Below are 20,787 nucleotides of genomic sequence, written 5' to 3'. Positions count from 1 at the left end.
GTGCTGAATATCCAAAATCCTTTTGTTTTTTATTTTTTGACCGGTCAAGGTGGACAGCTTTTTGAGTTAGTCAAAAATCTGAAATGCAACTAAACAATATTCCTTAATTTCACAGCTGCGCATTACTTTGTGTTGTTCCATCACGTAAAACCCAAGTCGAAAACAAAGACGTTTTTGTTGCTGGATAATCCAACAGTTTACAAGACGTTAAAAAACAAGTGAGCGGACCTTGATCTGCTGCTGCATCTTCTTGCTGTTCTTGTTGAGCTCCGCGTTGCTCTTGGTGAGCAGGTCCAGCTGCACCTCCAGCTCGTTTATGTCCGCCTCCAGTTTCTTCCTCAGCTTCAGCGCCTCCGTTCTGCCCTTCACCTCCACGTCCAGACTGGCCTGCAGGGACTCCAGCGCCCTCTGGTGGCTTTTTCTGAGAAGACGGCAGTCGCTTTTCAGAGTGAAGCTCAAAACGGGCAGTAAAGCTCGTTCAGAAAGTCGAAACGGCCTCAGGCTTACTTACCTCTAGAGTTCGCACAGTGACGTTATTGGCCCGCAGCAGTAAATATTAATGCATAATAATAATAAGACACAGTTCGAGTCAAACTTAAGAACAGCTAGCTAACTAGCTAATTTACTCTCGCTAGCTTGCAAGTGTAAATTAGCAGGTCGTTTCCTCAACCGCCTCGAGTTGAGTGGCTCAAACGTTTGGCTGACAGAAAAGTCTCGCAACAAATAAAGAAAACACAATATGTACAAGAATGTACGGGATTAAATAAATATATAAAACCTGTGATTAACATATTTAAGGACAACACGCATTTTCAAATCAATCCAAGTCCTCTTTTTCAGATCCATGAATTTAAGACTTTTTAAAGACGTGCAGACACCCTGATTCAGGAGAAGCTCACCTCGCCGCTTCAGCCTCCTCCTCCTTCTCCTGCAGTCGGCGCTCCAAGTCTCCTTTAGCCTGGGACAACTCCAACTGAAGCCTCAACACCTTGGTCTCCTCCGCCTGGAGAAAACAAAGGGGGAAAAAAAAACATGGTTTACCACGACAACAATCGCACATTTTGCTTCAAAAATGACATTTCCGATGTCGTGCCAAACCTCCAAAGCTGCCTCCAATTCCTCGAGCGAGGCCTGCAGCTCTTCTTTCTCCATCTCAATCTTCTTCTTGGATTTCTGGAGCTCATGGACACTCTTACCTCCATCTGACAGCTGGTCTGTTAGGTCAGCTATCTCCTCTGTGCAATCAACAGCAAAAAAACTCAGATGTCGTTACAATGAGCTTAAATTTGCTGCTGGATTAAAGCTTTGTGAGCATCTGATATTCTGGATGGAAGACGTGTGCATTGCAACTGATTCTGCTTCAACCTGCATCGTAGACAGTAAGTCTAAGTCCTACGGTGAAAACGTTGACAATACGTTGTCATTCTTACCCTGGAAGGCCTTGTTCTCCCTGCGTACAGCCTCCAGCTGCTCCAGACATTCTTCGTGAGCCGTCTTGACCTTGAAGAGCTCGGCGGCGTGCTGCCTGCTCTCCTTCTGGCAGCCCTCCACCTCAGCCACCAGCTCCTCACACTTCTGCTTCCAGTCGCCGAGCTGCTTCTCCAGGACACGCTGCTTCTTGTCCAGCGCCTGACCGCAGCTGCTGGCCTGAGGTCAGGTGGTATGCTGTGACTGCACTGAAAAGGTTTGCTGCTGCAACTTTTAGGCTAAGTTTACACGAGATCACAGCCTGGAAACGTCTACACGGCACAGACGAAGAAGACGACAGGAAGTTGTAGGAGGATGATGGCGCATCATGTTTTTATTGACTTATGATGTAAGCAAACTTGTGTGTGATTTTAATTGCACAGTTTCTAAGTTGTGTGTTTTTGACATTGGCGGACAAAGTTTTGGGCACGTTTGTAACGTAGACGCAGCCAGAGACTCGGTAGACGAGCGGCTGGAACGCAACAGAAATGTTACGGTTTAATTGAAGGGCGGTTCTGTGTAAACTCGGCCTTAATGTGGGTCGTTTGTCTTTGTTTTTACCTTCTCCAGGTCCATGCAGAGCTCCTCCACCTCTCCCTGCAGCCTCTGCTTAGTCTTTTCTAGTGAGGAGCATTTCGCCTGGGTGGCCTCCACCACTTCCTCGGCCTCCTGAAGCCTGGCTGCGAGCTTCTTCCTGCGATAAATCCCACATTACTGTTGTGGTTGTACGTTACAGAACCCATGCAGCGCGGCGCATTAGCCGACGGCAGCACCACACACTTGGTCTCCTCCAGCTCGTCGGCGTGCTGGATGGCGTCGGCCTCGTGCTTGGTCCTCCAGTGCGTCAGCTCGCCGTTGAGCTTGGAGACAAGGCGCTGCATCTCCTGCTTGCTCTCCTGCTCCTCCTCCAGCTGCTCCCTCAGCACCTCGCACTCCTGCCGCGCCGAGCTCAGGCTGCCGCCGACCACCTGCTTAGACTGGCGACAGAGACGCGGACGGTCGTCGGACGTTTGCTGCCAACCCGTCCAGGCGTTTTCTGAGACACACGAACCTTGACCTCCTCGTCCAGCTGCTTCTTCAGCTCCTCCAGCTGCGACTGGAGCAGAGACTTGCAGCGGGTCAGCTGACTCGCCCTGCTCTCCGCCTCCTCCACTTGTCGGCTTACGTCGACGTTATCGGCTGGTGGGAAGCAGAAGACGTGATTATTGACGACTAAGCAAGGTTAATTCAACCTGGACGCACAAAACAAGAATACAGTGAGATGATCTGACTGTGAAGAAGGTCCAAACACACGGGTCTGAGTTTGTGTTTGGAACTAAATTAGTGGACATTAAATTCCAGTACTTAAAACTTTAATGTTTGTTGTACGTCTGGAATCGATTATGGAAATAATCGTCAACTATAGTAATTCATTAGTCATTAACTGGAGCATTCGGGCTCATCAACATGCCATTTTCTGATAGAACGTCCCAGTCACAACAGTAATGAAGCCAAAACGGTGCAGAAATATGAAGATGTTCCATCTGATTCATTTTAAAAAGGAATTGAATTAGGTAAGTATTTGCATCAATGAATGTATTTCTAACATTGGATAAAGAAGGCTAATGTGGTTAAATAAACTTGCAGCTTTTGAGAATTTTTCTATCCAATTATTTGTCAGAACAATAAATCAATCGATTACTAAAACACGATACAATATTTGTTTTCTCATCTCGTCCAATTATATGGATATTTTCATGTATTATTGTATGAAAAAAAGGGTTAAGTGGTTAAATTAAAAATCTGCAGAATGTGCCAATTTATTTAATCCAGTTAACCGATTAATCGTCAGAATAATTGATAGATTACTAGACTAATTGTTGCAAGACAATGTTTTCAACTTTTCCTATTTTTTTTTTCCAAATTAATCAGTTAATCATCTGAATAATCAATAGATTACTAGGAAAATCTTTACAATACAATGTTTTTTATTACTCAATCGATTAATCGTCAGAATAATCGATTAATTACTAGAATAATCGTCAAAATACAATGTTTGTTTTCTTAGCTATAAAAGCAATCCAATTATTTGACTATTTGCATCTAATAATAGATTTGTAATATTGTATAAAAAAAAGGCTTAAATGGTTAAATTAAAAATCTGCAGAATGTGCCAACTTTATTATCTGATAAAGCGATTAAAAGAACAAATAGATTAATTGTTACTAAAATAATTGTTAGTTGCAGCCCAGGTTTTCTGAGTTGGTGCTTCTAACTGCTCCATGACTTTTAAGGGGGACTCAGAATAAGGTCTTTATTCTCACCGGATTTACTGACTGAACTGACTCTGACTTGCAGTCGGTGTACCTGACAGCCTGTTCTTGGCCACACTGAGCTCGGACAGCGTCCTCTGCAGCTCGTCTCCTCTCTTGTTGGCCTCAGACAGCTGCTCCTCCAGCTTCTTCACCTGGCCGTCTGACGACATCTGCATTGCAACGCGAACGTGAGACCAAAGCAGCGAAAATCACCTGCCTGCTTTAAACCGCACCAACCAGACACTCCTGCTAACGTCCCGACCTTGGCTTTCTGCAGGCTGTCCACCGACGCGGCCAGGTCGTCCACCTCCATCCTCAGGTTCTGTTTGTCCTTCTCCAGCTTGGCTCTGGTCCGCTGCAGAGCCTCGCACTGCTCGCTCAGCTCCGCCACGGCCTCGCCGTGCCGCTTCCGCAGGGACGCGGCCAGCGCCTCGGACTGGAGCGACGACTCGTCCAGCTCTCTCCTCAGACGCTGGAGTTCAGCCTCCCGCTTCTTGTTCGCCTCCATCTGTTTGTGACACAAACTCATCGTGAAAGTTTGGCTCCAATCGTCCCAAACTGAGGGGTGTTTTTTTTTATATATATATATTCTGGTGCAGCCACAAACCTCAGTGCATTTTATTGGGATTTCTTTCTTTCTTCTTTTTTTTTTAGATTAAAAACACTTTGGGAATATTACTTTTCCACTTCTACATACTGAATTGTAATTATCCTTTTAAAATAAATACATAAATAATATTTGCTTGGTGTTCTGCTGCGTGGCGCAGTGGGTTTGTGCTTAGCTTAAAAGCTTTTCTGCACAGATCGCACCGAGCCTAGCATGTGTTGGCAACAGAAATGAGCGCATGGTAAAAATGAACTTCGCCCCCCCGCCAACTGGGAATATATCTGGACTCATCCATGATGTATGCTGGCTAGCTGGCATGTATTGACAGCTACTTATTGGTAGAATCAAACCTTCTGCCTGACAGAAAAATCCTGAGACCAAAAAAAAAACACAACATATGAGACTAAATCATCCTGCCACAACAAATTTTAAGACCTGTGATTAGTGTATTTAATGCCAATGAACATTTTTAAATGAATCTAAGACATCTAAGGTCTTATTTTAAAATGCATGAATTTGAGGCTTTTTAATGGACTCCCTGTTTAAACTTCTCCACCATGGATTTTTTTGCTCTTCCTTAATGTTTTCTAAAATAAATTTGAGGCCTTGATAGACCAGCTGGATTTCTACTGCGATTTCACCAAATGTCAAATGGTTGCAGATGATTTCATTTTGGTGCGTCAGATGAAACGAGGCATAAACTCCTCCCTTTCACTCCGAGGTTGTGTGTTGCCTTGTGTGTCATTTTTTTTCCTCATCAAATCCCAACAAAATACAGAATACGTAAAGGATGTAGCGTTATAGAGAAACTTTTTCAGAGGGTCCTGCTCTGGCGAACCTGTGAAGCCGTGACGCCTCCTGCCTCCTCCAGCCGGTCGGTGAGTTCATCGAGTTCTCTGGTGAGGTCGGCTCTCTGCTTCTCCACCTGCCAAACGCACTCCGGTCAGAAAGCATCTTCAAGGTGACGAGCGAGCGCACATTTAAACGAACAGAGAGAAAAGAAACATCTGCTGGAATTCACAAAGTAAATCTGAATCAGTCACCACCTGACGGGGCGGGATCTTTAACCTGCAGGGGTCCAGCATGACTGACGGTAGCCTCCGCTGAGGTCAGAGGTCAGTAGGGTGGCACCCAATCAGAACGACGCAGGCGTGGAGCTCCTGTTTCCTGTTGAGGCTAACTGATACTCTGTGTTTTACTGCTGATGTTCTTCGTTAACATTCTTGAGCAAAGAGCCGTTGTTAATTTTAATATCTGCTTAAATAAAGTTATTTTCAAAAGGTCCTTTGAATCTGAGCCTCACTGGAAACATATTCTGATTTACAGACTGACTGGATTATCTCACTTTGACATGTATTAAAATGCTGCAGGACTTTTCTTATTATCTTAAATGTTGGAGACGTGGCAACCTCATAAAATTCTGCATACAAGCTTAAAATTATTACATTTCACGGTTTGATGACGCAACTTTAGTAGTTTGTGTTTCTTCAGTTTCAGCCACAAAAATACCAAATAACGACACCTTTTGACTGAATGATTCCACCGAGGTGAACAAACAACACTAATAACAAGGAAAGTTAATACTCTGACATTTTGAACTTCACGTTGCAAGAATTATTAAATTAAAAATGTAAGGTTTATTTTTTTTTAAACTCTCTAAAGTGTCGTTGAGGTAAAACTTTTTCTTCATGAGCGAAGCAGACATACTTGTTGTTTTTAAGGTGCCCCTGTTTTTTTTTTTTTTTTTTTTTAACAGCTGGTTTAAAGGCAGGCGTAGATGTTGAGACTAGTTCGCCGTGAGTTTCAGCCCCCCGGACCGCAACAATGAGCTGCAGCCGCCTGCACACCTCTGGCCGGGCAGCGGAAAACAGCTGCCTCACACTGGAGGCCTTCGTTATAAAGCCCCCCCCCCACGCTCCCTACCGTCCACCTGTACCCTGAAACACCCCGCCCCCTCTAACGCCGAACACTGGGCTCACTCATCAGCCTGGACCGCTCCGCTGGCTGAGTCAACACCACCCGACACCGCTCCCTCCATTCATGAGCTGGAAGGACCCCCCACTGAGCGCCCTGCTGCTGCAGAGGGCAGAGTCATCCCACCGTTTGCACAAGAGCGTGGAGGAGTTGTTTGTCTCCGTGCACACACACACACACATACACACAAAGGCGCGTTTGCAGAAAAGCTTTGCGGTGCTCATCATCCCGCTAAAGAAACTTTAAAGATGTCCAATGTTCCGTTCCTTTATACGTTTCTGGATTAAAACAGCACAAGCCTCGCTAGGCTAAGCTACATAAAAAAGAAACAAAACAAATCCCGAGCACAGCTTAAAGTATAGCAGAAATAAACAGAGTACGTTTTTTTTTTCCCTAAGTGGGGTTCTGCTGGGAAGTTATGAGTAGTTAATACCTTTCCTGCTGTTTCCTAACATCTTTGTTTTGTATAAATACAAATCAATTTTAAATGTGTTTTCCAGGGACATAGTGCCATTTCTTATCAAGTAACTATGTTACCTTCAGTTGCTATATAAATCAAATATGACTTAGAAGAAATCTGACTTTGTACTTTAACAGTTTTGAATTGGGCCACTGTCTCTTTAAGAAACTCCTGCTCTTTCTGAAACTCCGCCTTCAGGAACTCATCACAACATGGCTCCTCTATTACCTCTTTAACAAGGTTTTTACCAGCGCTTCACTGTGAAGTGGCTCCTATAAAGAGCTCATTAGATGCACACCTCCACCAGGTGTTTGCTGATTGCTGCTGGCTAGTCTGCAGGAGCTGAGTGGGAGAGTCCACTCAGGAAACTCATTTTCATCTGCTGATTTGGAGTGAATCAATCAGCAAAAGCAAAAGTGTCATTTCGTCGGATGTTTATCAGTAGCAAACAAGACGTAGAAGTTGAAAACTAGAATGGACCACACGTCTCAGAAATCTGAGACTGTCCTCCCGTCTGACCTTCTTTTAGAGTTTTGTATCTTCTATAAAGCACAGATCCAAAAACCATCTGAAGCAAGCGAAACTGACGCAGTTATTTTGAATCTTTTCTTGTCTAATGCAGTTCCTCAAAATCTGCATTAAGAAAAACCTTTGATGGAAACACGGCTAGAGTCTGTGTGAAACACTGTTTGGTTCACGTTATTATTCAACTTAGTCGCAAATTGTTATTCGTCTCTGAAAGAGCTTATCAACGTTTTCTTGACAAATTATAGGGATGCAATATTGTTCCATGCACCACCGTATCCAAGTTGTTTCAAACTGTTAAATCAGCAAAAAACAAAACAAAACAGGAATGTTAAGGTAGAAAAAAAAAACTGCAGCACACAGAGTTTTACAAGTTTGACAGGAGAGTCCGTCTGATTAGCCACGAGCCTCCCACTGCTCTGAGGATTTAATTTCTTCTCTCCAAACTCACCGCAGTGAGGCTTCTTTCAACAACAGGCAATGGAAAAACACAGACATGACTCAAAATATCCCAGAGTCAATTTGTACTTATGTCTTTAAGAACCTCGTTAGTGTTGTCATGGAGACGGTAAAAGTTCAACTGACATTATCCGAGTGTCAGATTATTTTTTCATACAGGAGCATGTGTATGTGTGTGTGTGTGTGTGTGTGTGTGTGTGTGTGTGTGTGTGTGTGTGTGTGTGTGTGTGTGTGTGTGTGTATGTTTGCTCATCTGAGTTCAACCTGGATTTACATTTAGTCATTTAAAAAACTTCTGAAAACACGTCCAAAAAAAAATCCCTTTTGCAATTGTTTTTGTGGATATATTCTTTTTTTTTTACAATAAAAATAATCAAAAACTAAAATTTTGTTACGCTACTTTAGAAATATTTGCAAGAAATTTTGCAATGTTTTTCCTCCTACCTCATTCCAGAATCTACATACAAAATACACAAAGAAAATAAAATATAAAGCAAACAGATTGGAAACAAAGACATTTTTACTCTTTCAAGAACTTAAATAGCTCGATTCTTGTTACTCGCCACATCGATCACGGACTACGAATTTATAATCAAGTAAAGCCGAAGCAGCAGTGCAGCAGAAGTAAAATAAATACTGCCACCTGCAGGTGGGAGTCAGCAGTCGATTAAATATCGTTTTTTGTGGAAAGTTTGCGATAAAGCGACAATTATGCATTGCCACGAAATAATGCAGGGATCTGTTGATTTTGCTTCAATTTATAATCTGTATTTATAAAATAAATGATAAAATAACGATGGATATAAATGTATTTACAACATTAGCTGAATGCTGCTCATGAATTCGTATGTTTGTGTGAGCTGTGAGTGTTGGGATGTTCTCACACCTCACAGTCCAGTAGATTTTAGGGACCAAAGTTGCAGCATTTGTTCCATTTTCAGCTGGTGAACAGTTTGACTTGGTCTGACCAAACTGGGCTCTTCAGACTTGTTTGTTTTGGTTGTATTTACCCAGAATGCCCTGCACTATAGTCCAGTTCCTGCTTTTGGAGGGAAGTCCAGTCTGCTTGAATCCACATGTGCATTCGAACTGCGCCAGAGTTCACTTCAACCAAACTGATACTGAGTTTTTCTGGTCTGTTTGGACCAGAGTTGAGGACTAAACAGGGTTGGTGTCGGCGCATCCGTAGAGCGTATATGCCTCTGTATGGAACCGTGTGTGTGTGTGTGTGTGTGTGTGTGTGTGTCTGCCTGGCATTCCACCCGGGAGAGGATCCACTGGAAAAAAAAAGAGCGCCGTCTGTCGCTCTGCCTCTCCAGATGCTATCAGGCTGAGTGCGACCCGAGGAGCAGAGTCTAACAATGGCGAGCCTGTCTGCAGCCGAGGTATGTTGTAATTGAGCCGCTCCGAAGACGGAGGCTGCCGAACAGATAAAGACCTGCAAGCCTCCGCGTGCCTCTGGCTCCGCTCTGCGGCTTTTCGGGGGCCGGAGGGGCTCCCGGCTAGCGCCGTTAACAGAATACCACCCAGAGTGGAGAGAGGTGAGGACAACGCGCCCTCGGGCCCACTGTCACTCCGTTCAACACTCCGGGTGAAGTACCTTCTGTATGAGGGCTTAAACGCACACGGGCTTTAAGACGGGACTTGTTTGAACTAACATACACTTGAAGCTCGTCAGCAGATTAGCTTTATATGAAGCAGACGTGGGTTTTTTCAGAAAGCTTCACGTAGCAGCGAGGATGTGTTGGACTGTTTGTGGTGGAGAGGCAGAAGGTCTCGGTGTTTATTTTGCCTGTAGGGCCGAGGTTTGGGGATTCCTAGGAACACTCAGTGGTGTGTGATGGGAAACATCAGACAGAGGAAAAAGCTCCGGGGGTTGCCCCTGTGTGCTAATCAGAAACACAAGGACTGACCCAAACCGGATTGTTATCACAGGTGCAGATGGTTTGGGCTGACCAGAGCGGAGCGGTAGCAAGTCAACCTGCTACAGCTTCTCCTTCCCTTCTTTCTTACAGAAGATGAATTTCAATTACAAAACGCCTGCGATTTTCCGCTAATGTCGATAAAAACACACACGGCTTCGCAATTGCGGCGTGGCCACTGAATATGAAGCCACGATTAAAATCTGATGTGAAAACGTTTCTTCACACAATAAGTCTTTAAAAAACACGCCGCTCCGTCAATCTCCTCCCCTCACTTCCTGTTTCCTTCTGTCTTTTCCGTCAGTGGCAACGTCCGGTTGTCGATCACGACTCGTGGTGATGTGAAAAAAGTGTTTCCAATGTAGTTTCACGAAATACACTGATTTCCATACAGACAAAAAAAAATAAAAAATACTTCGTCCTACCTCAGAAACGTTTTACCGACTTTTTTCAAAATGGCCGTGTTTCCACTAATCAAATCTATGTTTGTAATTCCAATTTGCGTATTTATATATTATATATTCAGCTCTGGAATAAAACTCTTTCTCTGATTTTACTCTTTATTGGTTTATGTTTGAGTAAAATGAACCTTGTTCTTTTATTCTGTGAACTACTGACAACATGCCTCTGAAAATCCAAGCAAATATTTAGTTTTTATTTGCAAAAAAATGAGAAATGGTCAAATTCATGAAAAAGATGTGGTGCTTTTAGACCTCAAATAATGCAGAGAAAACAAGTTAATGTTCATTTAGGAACAACAATGTTAATGTTTTTATCAGAAATCAATATTTGTTGGAATAACCAGGAGGTTTTGAATGGGGTTCAGAGCAGTGGGCTCTTCATTAGCTGAATATGCAGCTAGAGTCTCTAATCTACTAGCCTGTTGTCCACCTCATGAGCGTGATCAGAGTTAATCTGATCACAGAGCCGTTCGGCTTATCGTCTCTCCAGCCGATCTGCGTTTGCATCATTTATAGAGGAGAGAGTGGGAATAGAAAACCTGACAGTTTTTATCTTCTACCTTCGCTCTCATGGCCCGTTCTGCTTCCAGCTCCTCCTCCAGCTCCTCGATGCGGGCCTAAAGAGACACACAGGAGAGTCACTTCCATGAGCGAGAAGCAAAAAACCTGCTTTCACTGAACATTATAACGTGCTCCAACTATAGACTGTGTCATTACAACAGCAGAAAAGAAAAAAAAAAAAAAAACATTTAGCTATTTCAGGCCAGCACTTCTGTGCGGTTGGTCCCGCCTCGTGCCCTTTGCTTTCTCCAGAGATTTGGCACGCCTCTGGCTTTTTTTTTTTTTGTCTTTTCCTCAGGTACTAATTTAAAGAAAGAATGTCCTGCAGCCACCAGTGATTATCTTCAGCATGACCCCGGACTGGCCGAGCTGCCTTTGGTCAGCGAGACCAAAAAGCACCGATGCCATTTGTCTGACATTTGAGGAATTTGGCTGGAGGTTTTTTTTTTTTTTTTTAAATTTTTTGTTTACGTTTTACAACCCTGGCTAAAAGTCAGAGCCACGGCGAGTCAAGGTTAATTACAGAGCAGATAAGAGTAAAAAAAAAAACCAAAAACACAACCAGAGATCATAAACACCTGAAGAAATCCCAGCCATCAGCTTGAGATCCTGATTGATGGATTTTTAACCCTCAGGGATCAGCTTCATTTATAACCCTTTCAACTCATTAAAGGCAACAATATCCACTGAAAACAATGCAATAAAAAAAAATAAAAATGGGAAATTTTACTATTTTTGTCCTTGGATAAATAATGCAGTGCCAATCAAAACTAATAAGGCACCTAAAGTAATATTTTGTAGTTTTTCTGCACAGAACTAGAACCGTATTGAACTATATCAACAGGTCATATAAAAACAGAGAAGACATGCTAACGTTAGCCTAGCATTAAAGCACACTGCTCAGCATGAAAACGAGTCCAGCAGAAGAAAATGAAAGAATAGAAGAGGACTAGGAGAGACTGTCATGTCAAGGACATCAATGGTTAGTTTGTATCTGACTAAATGAGCTTATTGTGATTACCTATGTTGACCACTATGGGGTGCTGTTTGTAACGTTACATAGTTAAAAATGAACAGCAATTATTTTAGCCATTTAGCCTTTGAAGCAAGAAAAAACAAATGGGTGTTTATTTTCCAGAGTCTTATTTCCACCATGTTATTTATTCACTTATACAGTTGCAAAATAAATATTTAATCACCAAGCTGAATGTTTAGTTCAATGCTTCCCAGAACCAAACCTGGAGAAGATTCAACTTCTGTGCACCACAAATCTCGGACAAACTGCAACACAGCTGGAACACTGACTTCCTTTAAATCAGGACCCACATGTTAGAGTTGGTTCTGAATCATGAACATTAGCCAACATATTGTATGTGGATCGAAGATTTTGATGATGACACTTGACAAAATGTAAGGCTTGTATGGTTTTATGTTTTTATAATGTAAAGCACTTTGAACTGCCTTGCTGCTGAAATGTGCTATGCAAATAAATTAGATTGACTGATTAAAATCTAACGCGGCCACTGAGGCCTGTTGAGTCCAAGATGGAGCTCTTGGATTTTTTTCCTGGGAAAAAGAGTCTCCGCCTTGTGAACAATGTTTCCCTTTTTAGAAAAATGAAACTTCAGATCGCTTAGAACTGGCCTCATAGTCCTTCTCAGCTTGACCAATAGCAACAGTTGCTTCTCTAAGGTCACTGCTCTTTCTGTTCCTTCTTGCCATTGCGTCAACGCCATGCCAAGATCCCAAGATGCAAAAGATCCTGCTCTGTTCAAGTGGGCTGATCAATTCAATGCTGTTCTTGTGTGTAAACACCTACAATATAAAGATATTATGCTTTATTAATTATGATGAAGTACAAAAATGTCAAGGTTTAACAATGATGATAAGGCATAATGTTACAAAAATAACAATTACTAACTTGAACTCAACACAGAAGACGTTGCAGTGCTATTTACAACACAAAACTGTATCGTACAATCAATGGTAAAAATAATTTTAATTGATCAATACTTTCAGTCCAGAGGTATTCTTTCAAACTAAGTGAACCTGAAGTGCTTCCCCCTCCTCTCTCCACCATAAACAATCAAAATGCTTTTGCAAACATAAATCACTCACAGCACGTTTCTGCTGCACTCATCTCCTGCCAACGCTGTGTTTTCTACTGCTGATAAAAATTTATTGCCCCCTTCCACAGCCTGCCGTGTTGTGTCATGTTCGGTGTTATCTTCGGTTTCTATCGTTGTCTCGGTGTCAGGAAGTTGTGTCTGACATGGCGCGTAGCCCGGGGGCCGCCCGCGGCTCACCGATGGCGGTGAAAGCCGCCTGTCGGCAACACGCCACGCAAAACCTCCCAAAGCACCGGACGCCTCGGACTCTGACGAAAGTAACCATTCAGGGCAACCCGTGCTGCCTTTGATCCAGCAAAAATCTCTTGATGCCAGCAATTACTCATACGTAATAACTCATCATTTGCTCTCTTAAGAGTTTACATAGACTCAAAGAAATGTTTGACTTACATGCCAGTGGAGGACATCTGTGGAGAGAACAGCCATGGCGAGGCAGCAGCAGTCCGACTGACTGACTGACTGAATGAGAGACTTACTGTCCCAAACATGTGCACACACACACGCACACACACACATGCACACACACCTTGCTGCTGATCCCCTCCGGCATGTTGCTGTCCACACCCCCTTATGCATGCACAGCCTCTCTCCGTCTTCCCGTCAGTTCCCCTCTCACATATCTGGTTCTCATTAAATTCCCACCTTCAGCTGCCTCAAAATGCATCGAGTGGTCCAGAAACAATTGTAGAAAATGTGTAGCGTAGCAGCGTTTGTTGTGGAGATTTACATAAAATTGGCTCCAGACTAAATGATTGCTCACATCCCTCGGAAATGTAGAGGAGATAACATCAGAAAGTCATAAAAAAAAAGAAAAAGAAAAATAAAGCTGCTCGATTTGATTGCAGGGTTCAATCTTCAAATTTGCATGAGCTTGTTTTTTTTTCTTCTTCTTCTTCGTTTTTTCTCCTGCTCTTTGATATGATAATAATTGTCCATAAACTGGAATCAGATGTGGCCTCAGAGTCGACGTCTCCTCACTTGGGTCAAAGGGGATCTACAGCAGCGTGGGTTGTTATTTCCTGTAGGATCCACTCTCAACAGAACATTTTTAAACCCCCGCATGTTCACCAGGAAAAAAAATAAAACAAACAAAAAAAACATTTCAGACTCTGTGCTGTTGTAAAATACTCATGTTAAAATACTGTAATTCATTACAAGACCCTACATGTTGGTTCTTCAAAGTGCCTGTGGACGTTTGGAACCGTGCAGTAAACGTGTTGTCTGATTGATTTGACTTGGAACGCGACGACAGGCCCTGTACACCTGGTAAAGACAGGCAGTGAAGGTGATGAAACAGGTTAGACCAGCTGAATCTGGAGATGACGCCTATGGAGGGTACACTCTAGATGCATCGGGATGAAGTCCTTTAAGGCATATTTTGGGTGTGTTTTTAGCAAATAAGCACAAATTAAGGGGAGCATTTAAATAGTGCTATTTATTTCAAATGCACAAGTTACCATTGGGTACCAAATATCTTATATTTATATACTTATATTTGAAATATCTTATCACCCATTCCTTTTGTGATTGAAATTCTAACCCAACCCAATTGTGGAATAAGTACAATCTGACGCAGATGGGAACAATCAACAACTTTGCTCGTGCTTAAAGCACTGGGTGCCTTTGGGCGGTGAAACCTCGGCACTGGGGAAATCCATCAAAGGTGACAGCTGGGAGTCGTAAGCCACGCCCTTTTTTGTGTCCTTTGACATTCAAACACCTGAGCAGCCAAACATTGTTTATAAGTTTTCTTAAGGCTCCATTCTCTAGTCACTCTCATTTATCCCCTTCAGACTCAGTTTATAGTAAATTACAACATCTCTAAATCATGCTTATGCTGATGACGCACAGCTTTATATTTCTGTTTCACCACATGATCGCAGTCACTCATATTTGCTGAGTGAGTTTGTCCAGGCTATCAATGGGTGGACGGGCCAGCAGGTCCCACGTTAACGCATGAAAGACAAAAGTTTCTCAAGACCAGTTGCCTTGCAATCTGAAAAGTTGTGAGTTCAGTTTTCACTTCCTTCCTCAATCTGTCGTCCAATCTACATAGGTGTGTATGAAAACTCAGTCTATTTAGCATTGACAAAGGAAGGCTAAAATCTACAGAGCGTTATAAAAACCTTAACAGAATTTATGTACTTAAATATCAATAGCCACAAAAAGTCTCTCAATCAGCTTCAACTTTAAAAGAATTAACAGATTTCTTTCAGAGCAGATTTTAGTAATGGAGTTTGTGTTGATAAGTCTCGACCAGAAACAGTCAAACTGATCATATCATGCACTTCCTTGACTCGGCGTAAACCCTTCCTGGTCCACAGGAAACCAGGTAGCTTTCATAGTATCGACCATCATGTGAATCAGGTTATCAGAGGCATCTTTACTCCCAGGAAGAGAAGTAAATTAACTCAAAACAACATTCAGTTTCTAGGCTCCTCATCTCTGAAAACAATGCCATTAAACCTGACTCCTAAGCTAATGACTCCTAAACCATGAACTTCTACTGCAAAAGTAGAAAGTAGAAAACTTCAGGTTCAATTAAAAATATGTAGTATCACAAAGGCGCCTCAATTGTCACCTGAATCTACGCTACAACCATCTTTCAGGTACATCTTTCACTCCAAAATGAAAAACATTTACTCATACCCAGCTTTCTTGTTGTGCGGCACAGTATGAACACCTTGAGCTAAACATCTGCTGCACAACCAAAACGATTCTTATCTCTTCAGACACAGATGACCCCAAAGCACTCCGGCTGAGGGTAACTGCTTTATGGCCACGCAATAAAACTACTAAAGAACCTGGCTCTGTGGAGAGGAATGAAGCATGCGGGCCGCCCTTTAAGCCAACTGCTTTGAATTATGGGATGAGGAGGGAGCTTCATTTTTCATGACAGACAAAGCATTCTTTTTTTGAATCCAGGCAAGTCCACAGACGCATTTGCGCGACCATTTTGTCAAAGGATAACAGACGATGGAGGTCAGGAGACAGCTGACTGGCCTGTCCATCTGCATCTACACCTAAACCCAGACGTCCTTATCTCTACAAGTGAGCAACAGACATAGACTAAACACACGCCAGTGACAGAGATGCATGCTATCGGAAATGATGCTATCTGGATGACACACCAAGATCCACAAAGTTTACAGGACAAAGTTTACAAAAGGTTGCACCAAACAATCAGCAGTGTAATCCAAATAAAAGATGCCGCACTGATTTCTTAACATATTTAACAAAATGTTGTGCTACGCTAAGGACAGTTCTGTCGTCAACCTGCAAAGACAAGCCCTCCGTTGGCATCCTCTGGTCGTTCATTCGTCACCCTTGAAGCTGCTGATATCCTGCGTAAACACGTGCTTCCAAAAGCCAAGTGGAACAGAACCTTGATAACCTCCTGACGTTTTCTTCATAAGAATTACACCTGACCAGGTGTTACTGTATAACTTTTACACCTTCATGGAGGGGCCCATCGAGGGTTCTCTTTCTATAGATGATGCACTTGACAACGTCTTTCTGTATTCAGCTCTCTCTTTCCTAGATAATCAATTGAACGAGCTTCCCTTGCTGGAAAACGGACTGTTTTTGATCCCATAGATTTTTGTGCTGACTCGGAGCTTGGTTGGACTCAAAGATGGGCTTGGAGGCTTTTCAAGTCCGGGAATTTGATAGTTTGACCAAATCTGTATTGAAAACCTTCCTTGGCTATTCTGAATACTGCAAATGTTTCAAGGTATTCTATAAATTACAAAATAAAAAGGTGTAATTTAGTGGAAAAAATTTGGAGAAAATGTAAAATCTCAAAGTAAAAAAAAAAACAAGAAAGGGTTTTATTTTGAAAAACTGGAAGAGTATTTCCTTGTAGCGGTACTCAGAGAGGAACATCTGGGTTCCCCTACTTAACCTTTAATCTCCAATGTAATGATTGAAAAAACTTTAAAAATGGTATTTAGTCCAGCCAAAGAACACAGTCATGTCCTAGTAGGTACTGAAAATATGTCCGCATCAATAAACATTCACTGCCCAGGTTGTTCCACAGTAAACATCGGATCGAAATCCAACGTTTGATTTGTTGCGATATTTCAACCCACTGTGTCCGTTCAGTTTAACTCTCCCACAAAAACTCTGTTAGCTCTTCCAACTGACAATAAATAACAATAATAATAATAAAAACATTTAGCATGTTTGGCCTCCAGCTAAGATTTAAGGCTATTATCAGAAACAGCTTTTGATAAAACAGACAACAAGGTCAGGATCTAAGCTGATCTGTTAGCCAGCTGGCCAAAGCTCGAGCAGATCACTCAGCAACGCAATGAAACAAGAGCCCGGTTCGTTTTATACCGCCTCGCTTCCCCATAAACGACACTGACGAAGCGGAGTCAAAACAAGAACGCGTTTCTAACCGTACACAGTCACAGCATCAGATGGAGGTAGGAGATCCAGGCGGATTCCTGCAGGCCGCAGTTCCAAACCGTATCCTGACGTCCTGGGAGCAGGAAAGCGACTGATCCAATCACCAAGCGGACGGCAGCGGCTCTGCTGAAAGCCAGGAATGTGTCTGTCCACCGAGTCGTCAGCTTCTACTCAGCACCGACCGAGTTAGTAAGGAGCTGAGAGCTCGTGCTTGGGCCTGGCAGTGAAACCGTAAAATCCAGCTCACAACACACACACACACACACCACACACGGCTTAATGAAAACAAGACCTGAGCAAGACTTTGGGGGGGAGAAACTAAGAATCAGCTTGTTTTCAGACAAATCAAGGCTTCACAAAACCAAAACTGGGGCTTTAAAAGGATGCATAAGAGATGTGGAGTGAAACAGTCCATGTTTTAACTAGGTCATATATTGCAAGTTTTATGCTTGTCTAAGTTAAACGTGGCCCATTAAGGATAAATAAATAAATAAAAACAGCTTGTTTCTCATGTTTCACACAAAGGAATAAAGGTTTATAAATATCTACGTCAAAAATCTCTGAAAGGACAATAAAGCGACTTTAGAGGATCATTAAAAAAAAGTCTGTTTTTATTTACATTTGAACAAGATTGGCATCTCAAAAATGATTTATGAGAATGTCTGACCATTAGTTACTTTTTGTTCATAAGACCAGTTTGGTTTGGATAGCCATTTCCCCATTAATGAATAAATAAGGTCTTAAAATATGTTTGATAACCTGAAACATATGGAGTAAGTTTGACAAAAAACAAACAAACTTAAAAGCAAATGAAAACTGGCATGGTAAATTTGAGTGGTATTTTTATGTTTGACATATTTTACAGAAATTAAACGAGGGACGGATTATTTAATTAGCCTGTACTCGTTACCCATCAACTTCAGCAACAAAAAATCCAACAACAAAAACATCTTACCAAGCGTTTTTAGTCAAGTTTCTAGTGAAAATATCTTAGAAAACTTGAAATGAGACAAAACTACTTTACAAATAACTTTTCCACAAGGCAAAGCAGCTTGTTTGAAGTCAATAATTCCTTAATATTGATGAAAAAGTTACTAGTTCCATTTCACTTGGAAAATGTTCTTGTTCATTTTGGGCCATATTAAAAATCTGAATGTTCTTAAAGGGCCGGTTGTGCCAGAATGTATTGACAAAACCAATTGGACTGTTAAAATATCAATAAATATCTGATCCTCCAAGATTGTGTGATTGTTTTTGTGATTTTTTTTTTTTTTTTTTTACAGATTTTGTGGTGAAAATTTAGAAAGGTTTGTAAGAAATTTTTACGATATTTGCACTCTTGTCTGATGTTAATGGTGACGTTTTATTACTCGCCGTATTGATTACGGCCTATAACTTAACATCAAGAAAGGCTGAGGCAGCTTCACTTAAACTGACAGTTTTTGACCAATTTTGAGAAAACCTGCAGTAAAATCAGAAAGAAATATGGAAATTTGTTGATTTTGTGAAAAACTGGGGAAGGTAATTTGGAGTCTAGAGGACCACATAAAACGCTATGGCGGGCCAGATTTGGCCCCCGGGCCTTGAGTTTGACACATGTGCACTAGAAACTTGACAAATACTTTGTAAGATTTAGATTTTTTTGCAGTGTAGCACACAACACAGCATCTTTAACAAAGGAAACGAGTCGATCCACGTGATGCATTTCTATTCTCAGTTTTTGACCTGTGACCTTTCCAGCTGCTAACTGTAAACCCGTATCGCTCCTGACCTGCAGCTCCTTGCTCCTCCTCTGCAGATCCATGTTGAGGGCCTCCTCTGCTTCCAGTTTGGTGCTGGCACTGCTGATCTCCAAGTCCTTCCTTCACACCGGAGGAGAGCAAACAAAAAAAATACAACCTTCAGACAACCAGAAACGATCTCTGCTGACACAGCTTACAGGTGACTGATGAGCTTCTTAACGTGTCATTTTTTTATTGCAACAACATCCAATAACGCTCCACCGAACCGTGAGCCGAGCTGAATTGACAGATTTCATATTTCGGGAAGGACTAGAAACAAGGTGACTCATTGGCTTTATTAATGCTGAGCGGGGTCAAGCCGAGTTGGTGTGTGTAGTCTGCGTCTTCCCCCGACACCTGGCTCTTTTCTTCTTTTGATTGTAGCTGCGAGGTACAGCAAATACGTCTCTCTGCTGTCACACTACGGAGGGCAGATAGCAACATGTTGGGATCTTGGTGAATGCTTCACCTGTGGGGAAGGTATTCTTTGGTTTCCAGGGAGAATTTCCCCCCCCACCCGACGTTGCTAAGTTACCACTGCAAACTGCAAGGTATTTTTGGGGAGTTTTATGAAAAAAACCAACACAAAGTAGAGCATAAGTCCGAAGTGGACGCTTTCACAAGTGTCCATCTTGTGGAAGGGCCGAGCCAACATAAAATCTTATCTGGATTTAGTTTGGGACTTGAGGTAGGCCATTGAAACAAATTAATATACTGTAATATAAATTGTTCTATTGAAGCGCTGGTTGTATTTTTCAGTCGGGGTGGACGATATGGCTGGAAAAACGTATCACAATATAAGCGTTTCATATCAGTGAAATATCTGAAATTCAGCCAAACTGATGGTGTGACCTTTTCCTGTTTTATCCACAGTTTTCACGCTTCACCGTTGTTTAATTTTAAGTAGCTCTGAGGCTCGGTGGCAAAACCTGAAACTGCTGCTGCACCAGTTACTCAACAGGTTGTTGCTAGGTAACCACAGAGCAAGTGAGTTATGGTGCGTTCACAACAAAAGCGTTACGCAAGTCAGAAACGCATCTGACGCTTCAAGTTTGGCGATTTGCACTTTGAATGCAAACGCTTGACATGTTGCTCTACGTCTGGTTTACGTTCAAAGTCAGTGTGGAGGCGCGTCAAGGGAGCGTTGAGCGTCAGCTCTAGCCGTTGTTTGCCATTGGACGCTCTAGCCGCTTCAAATCTCGCTGCGCTAGGCGCTCAAAACGCGCCGCAACGGCTCTCGATTCAGAGTAGATCCTATAAGTAACCCTCCCCATGCTCTCTTGCATTTTTTATGATGTATGGTTGCGGCTTATAAGAGAGCTGGATTTAATGCTCTGTCAATATTTATGATTGTGGTAGGGTTTAAAATATGAACAGTATCTGGAATTTTTCTCTTTTTTTACCTGTCTTTGAGCTTTTCACGGCTAATTACATATTATCAAGCATTCCACAGAGATTAAAGAGACAAATCCTATCGTGGCTTAGGAAATGGGTCAAAGCAGGTACTTATTCAACCAACTTCTCTGCTGTCATTAAACAGGAATACAATTAAAGGACTAAACGTGACTGAGAACCTTATATGAGAAATTACTCAGAAAAGACAGACTGAAAGGTGAGCATCAAAAGAGTCAAAAGCATTTCAACTGCAGCTGCTAAACTACGGTAGGTATAAGCCCTCTGTAACTCTTCTTATTATGTTGTTGGTCACCTAGCACAACAAAAGATGAAAAACTC

At 42.2% G+C, this 20,787-nt stretch overlaps 1 protein-coding gene across 3 annotated transcripts in view; it reads right to left on the bottom strand.

The window, feature by feature from the left end:
- LOC106964988 (myosin-16) overlaps positions 1-19,153 on the bottom strand; it is a 28,455-nt gene extending 9,302 nt beyond the window's left edge. The window contains exons 1-12 of one of the 3 annotated variants that reach the window (XM_015060819.1): positions 19,044-19,153; positions 10,730-10,786; positions 5,207-5,293; positions 4,024-4,269; positions 3,814-3,931; positions 2,519-2,646; positions 2,248-2,444; positions 2,029-2,161; positions 1,431-1,647; positions 1,099-1,235; positions 900-1,003; positions 229-421 (exon numbers count right to left, since the gene is read on the bottom strand). In XM_015060819.1, coding sequence (XP_014916305.1) covers positions 229-421; positions 900-1,003; positions 1,099-1,235; positions 1,431-1,647; positions 2,029-2,161; positions 2,248-2,444; positions 2,519-2,646; positions 3,814-3,931; positions 4,024-4,269; positions 5,207-5,293; positions 10,730-10,786; positions 19,044-19,076 — 1,650 coding nt within the window. In that variant the 5' untranslated portion in view covers positions 19,077-19,153. Of the gene's footprint in view, positions 1-228; positions 422-899; positions 1,004-1,098; positions 1,236-1,430; positions 1,648-2,028; positions 2,162-2,247; positions 2,445-2,518; positions 2,647-3,813; positions 3,932-4,023; positions 4,270-5,206; positions 5,294-10,729; positions 10,787-13,249; positions 13,584-17,267; positions 17,520-19,043 lie in introns of those variants that run through there. The other 2 variants (XM_015060820.1, XM_015060818.1) reach the window with 2 other exon arrangements.
- Between the last annotated feature and the right edge of the window lie 1,634 nt (positions 19,154-20,787).

This window comes from Poecilia latipinna, unplaced genomic scaffold, assembly GCF_001443285.1.
Source record: "Poecilia latipinna isolate Pla-1442-1.1 unplaced genomic scaffold, P_latipinna-1.0 Scaffold1747, whole genome shotgun sequence".
Classification (NCBI taxonomy): domain Eukaryota; kingdom Metazoa; phylum Chordata; class Actinopteri; order Cyprinodontiformes; family Poeciliidae; genus Poecilia; species Poecilia latipinna.
The sequence above is the reverse complement of the archived record's forward strand: the minus strand, read 5'-3'. Positions and strand labels throughout refer to the sequence as shown.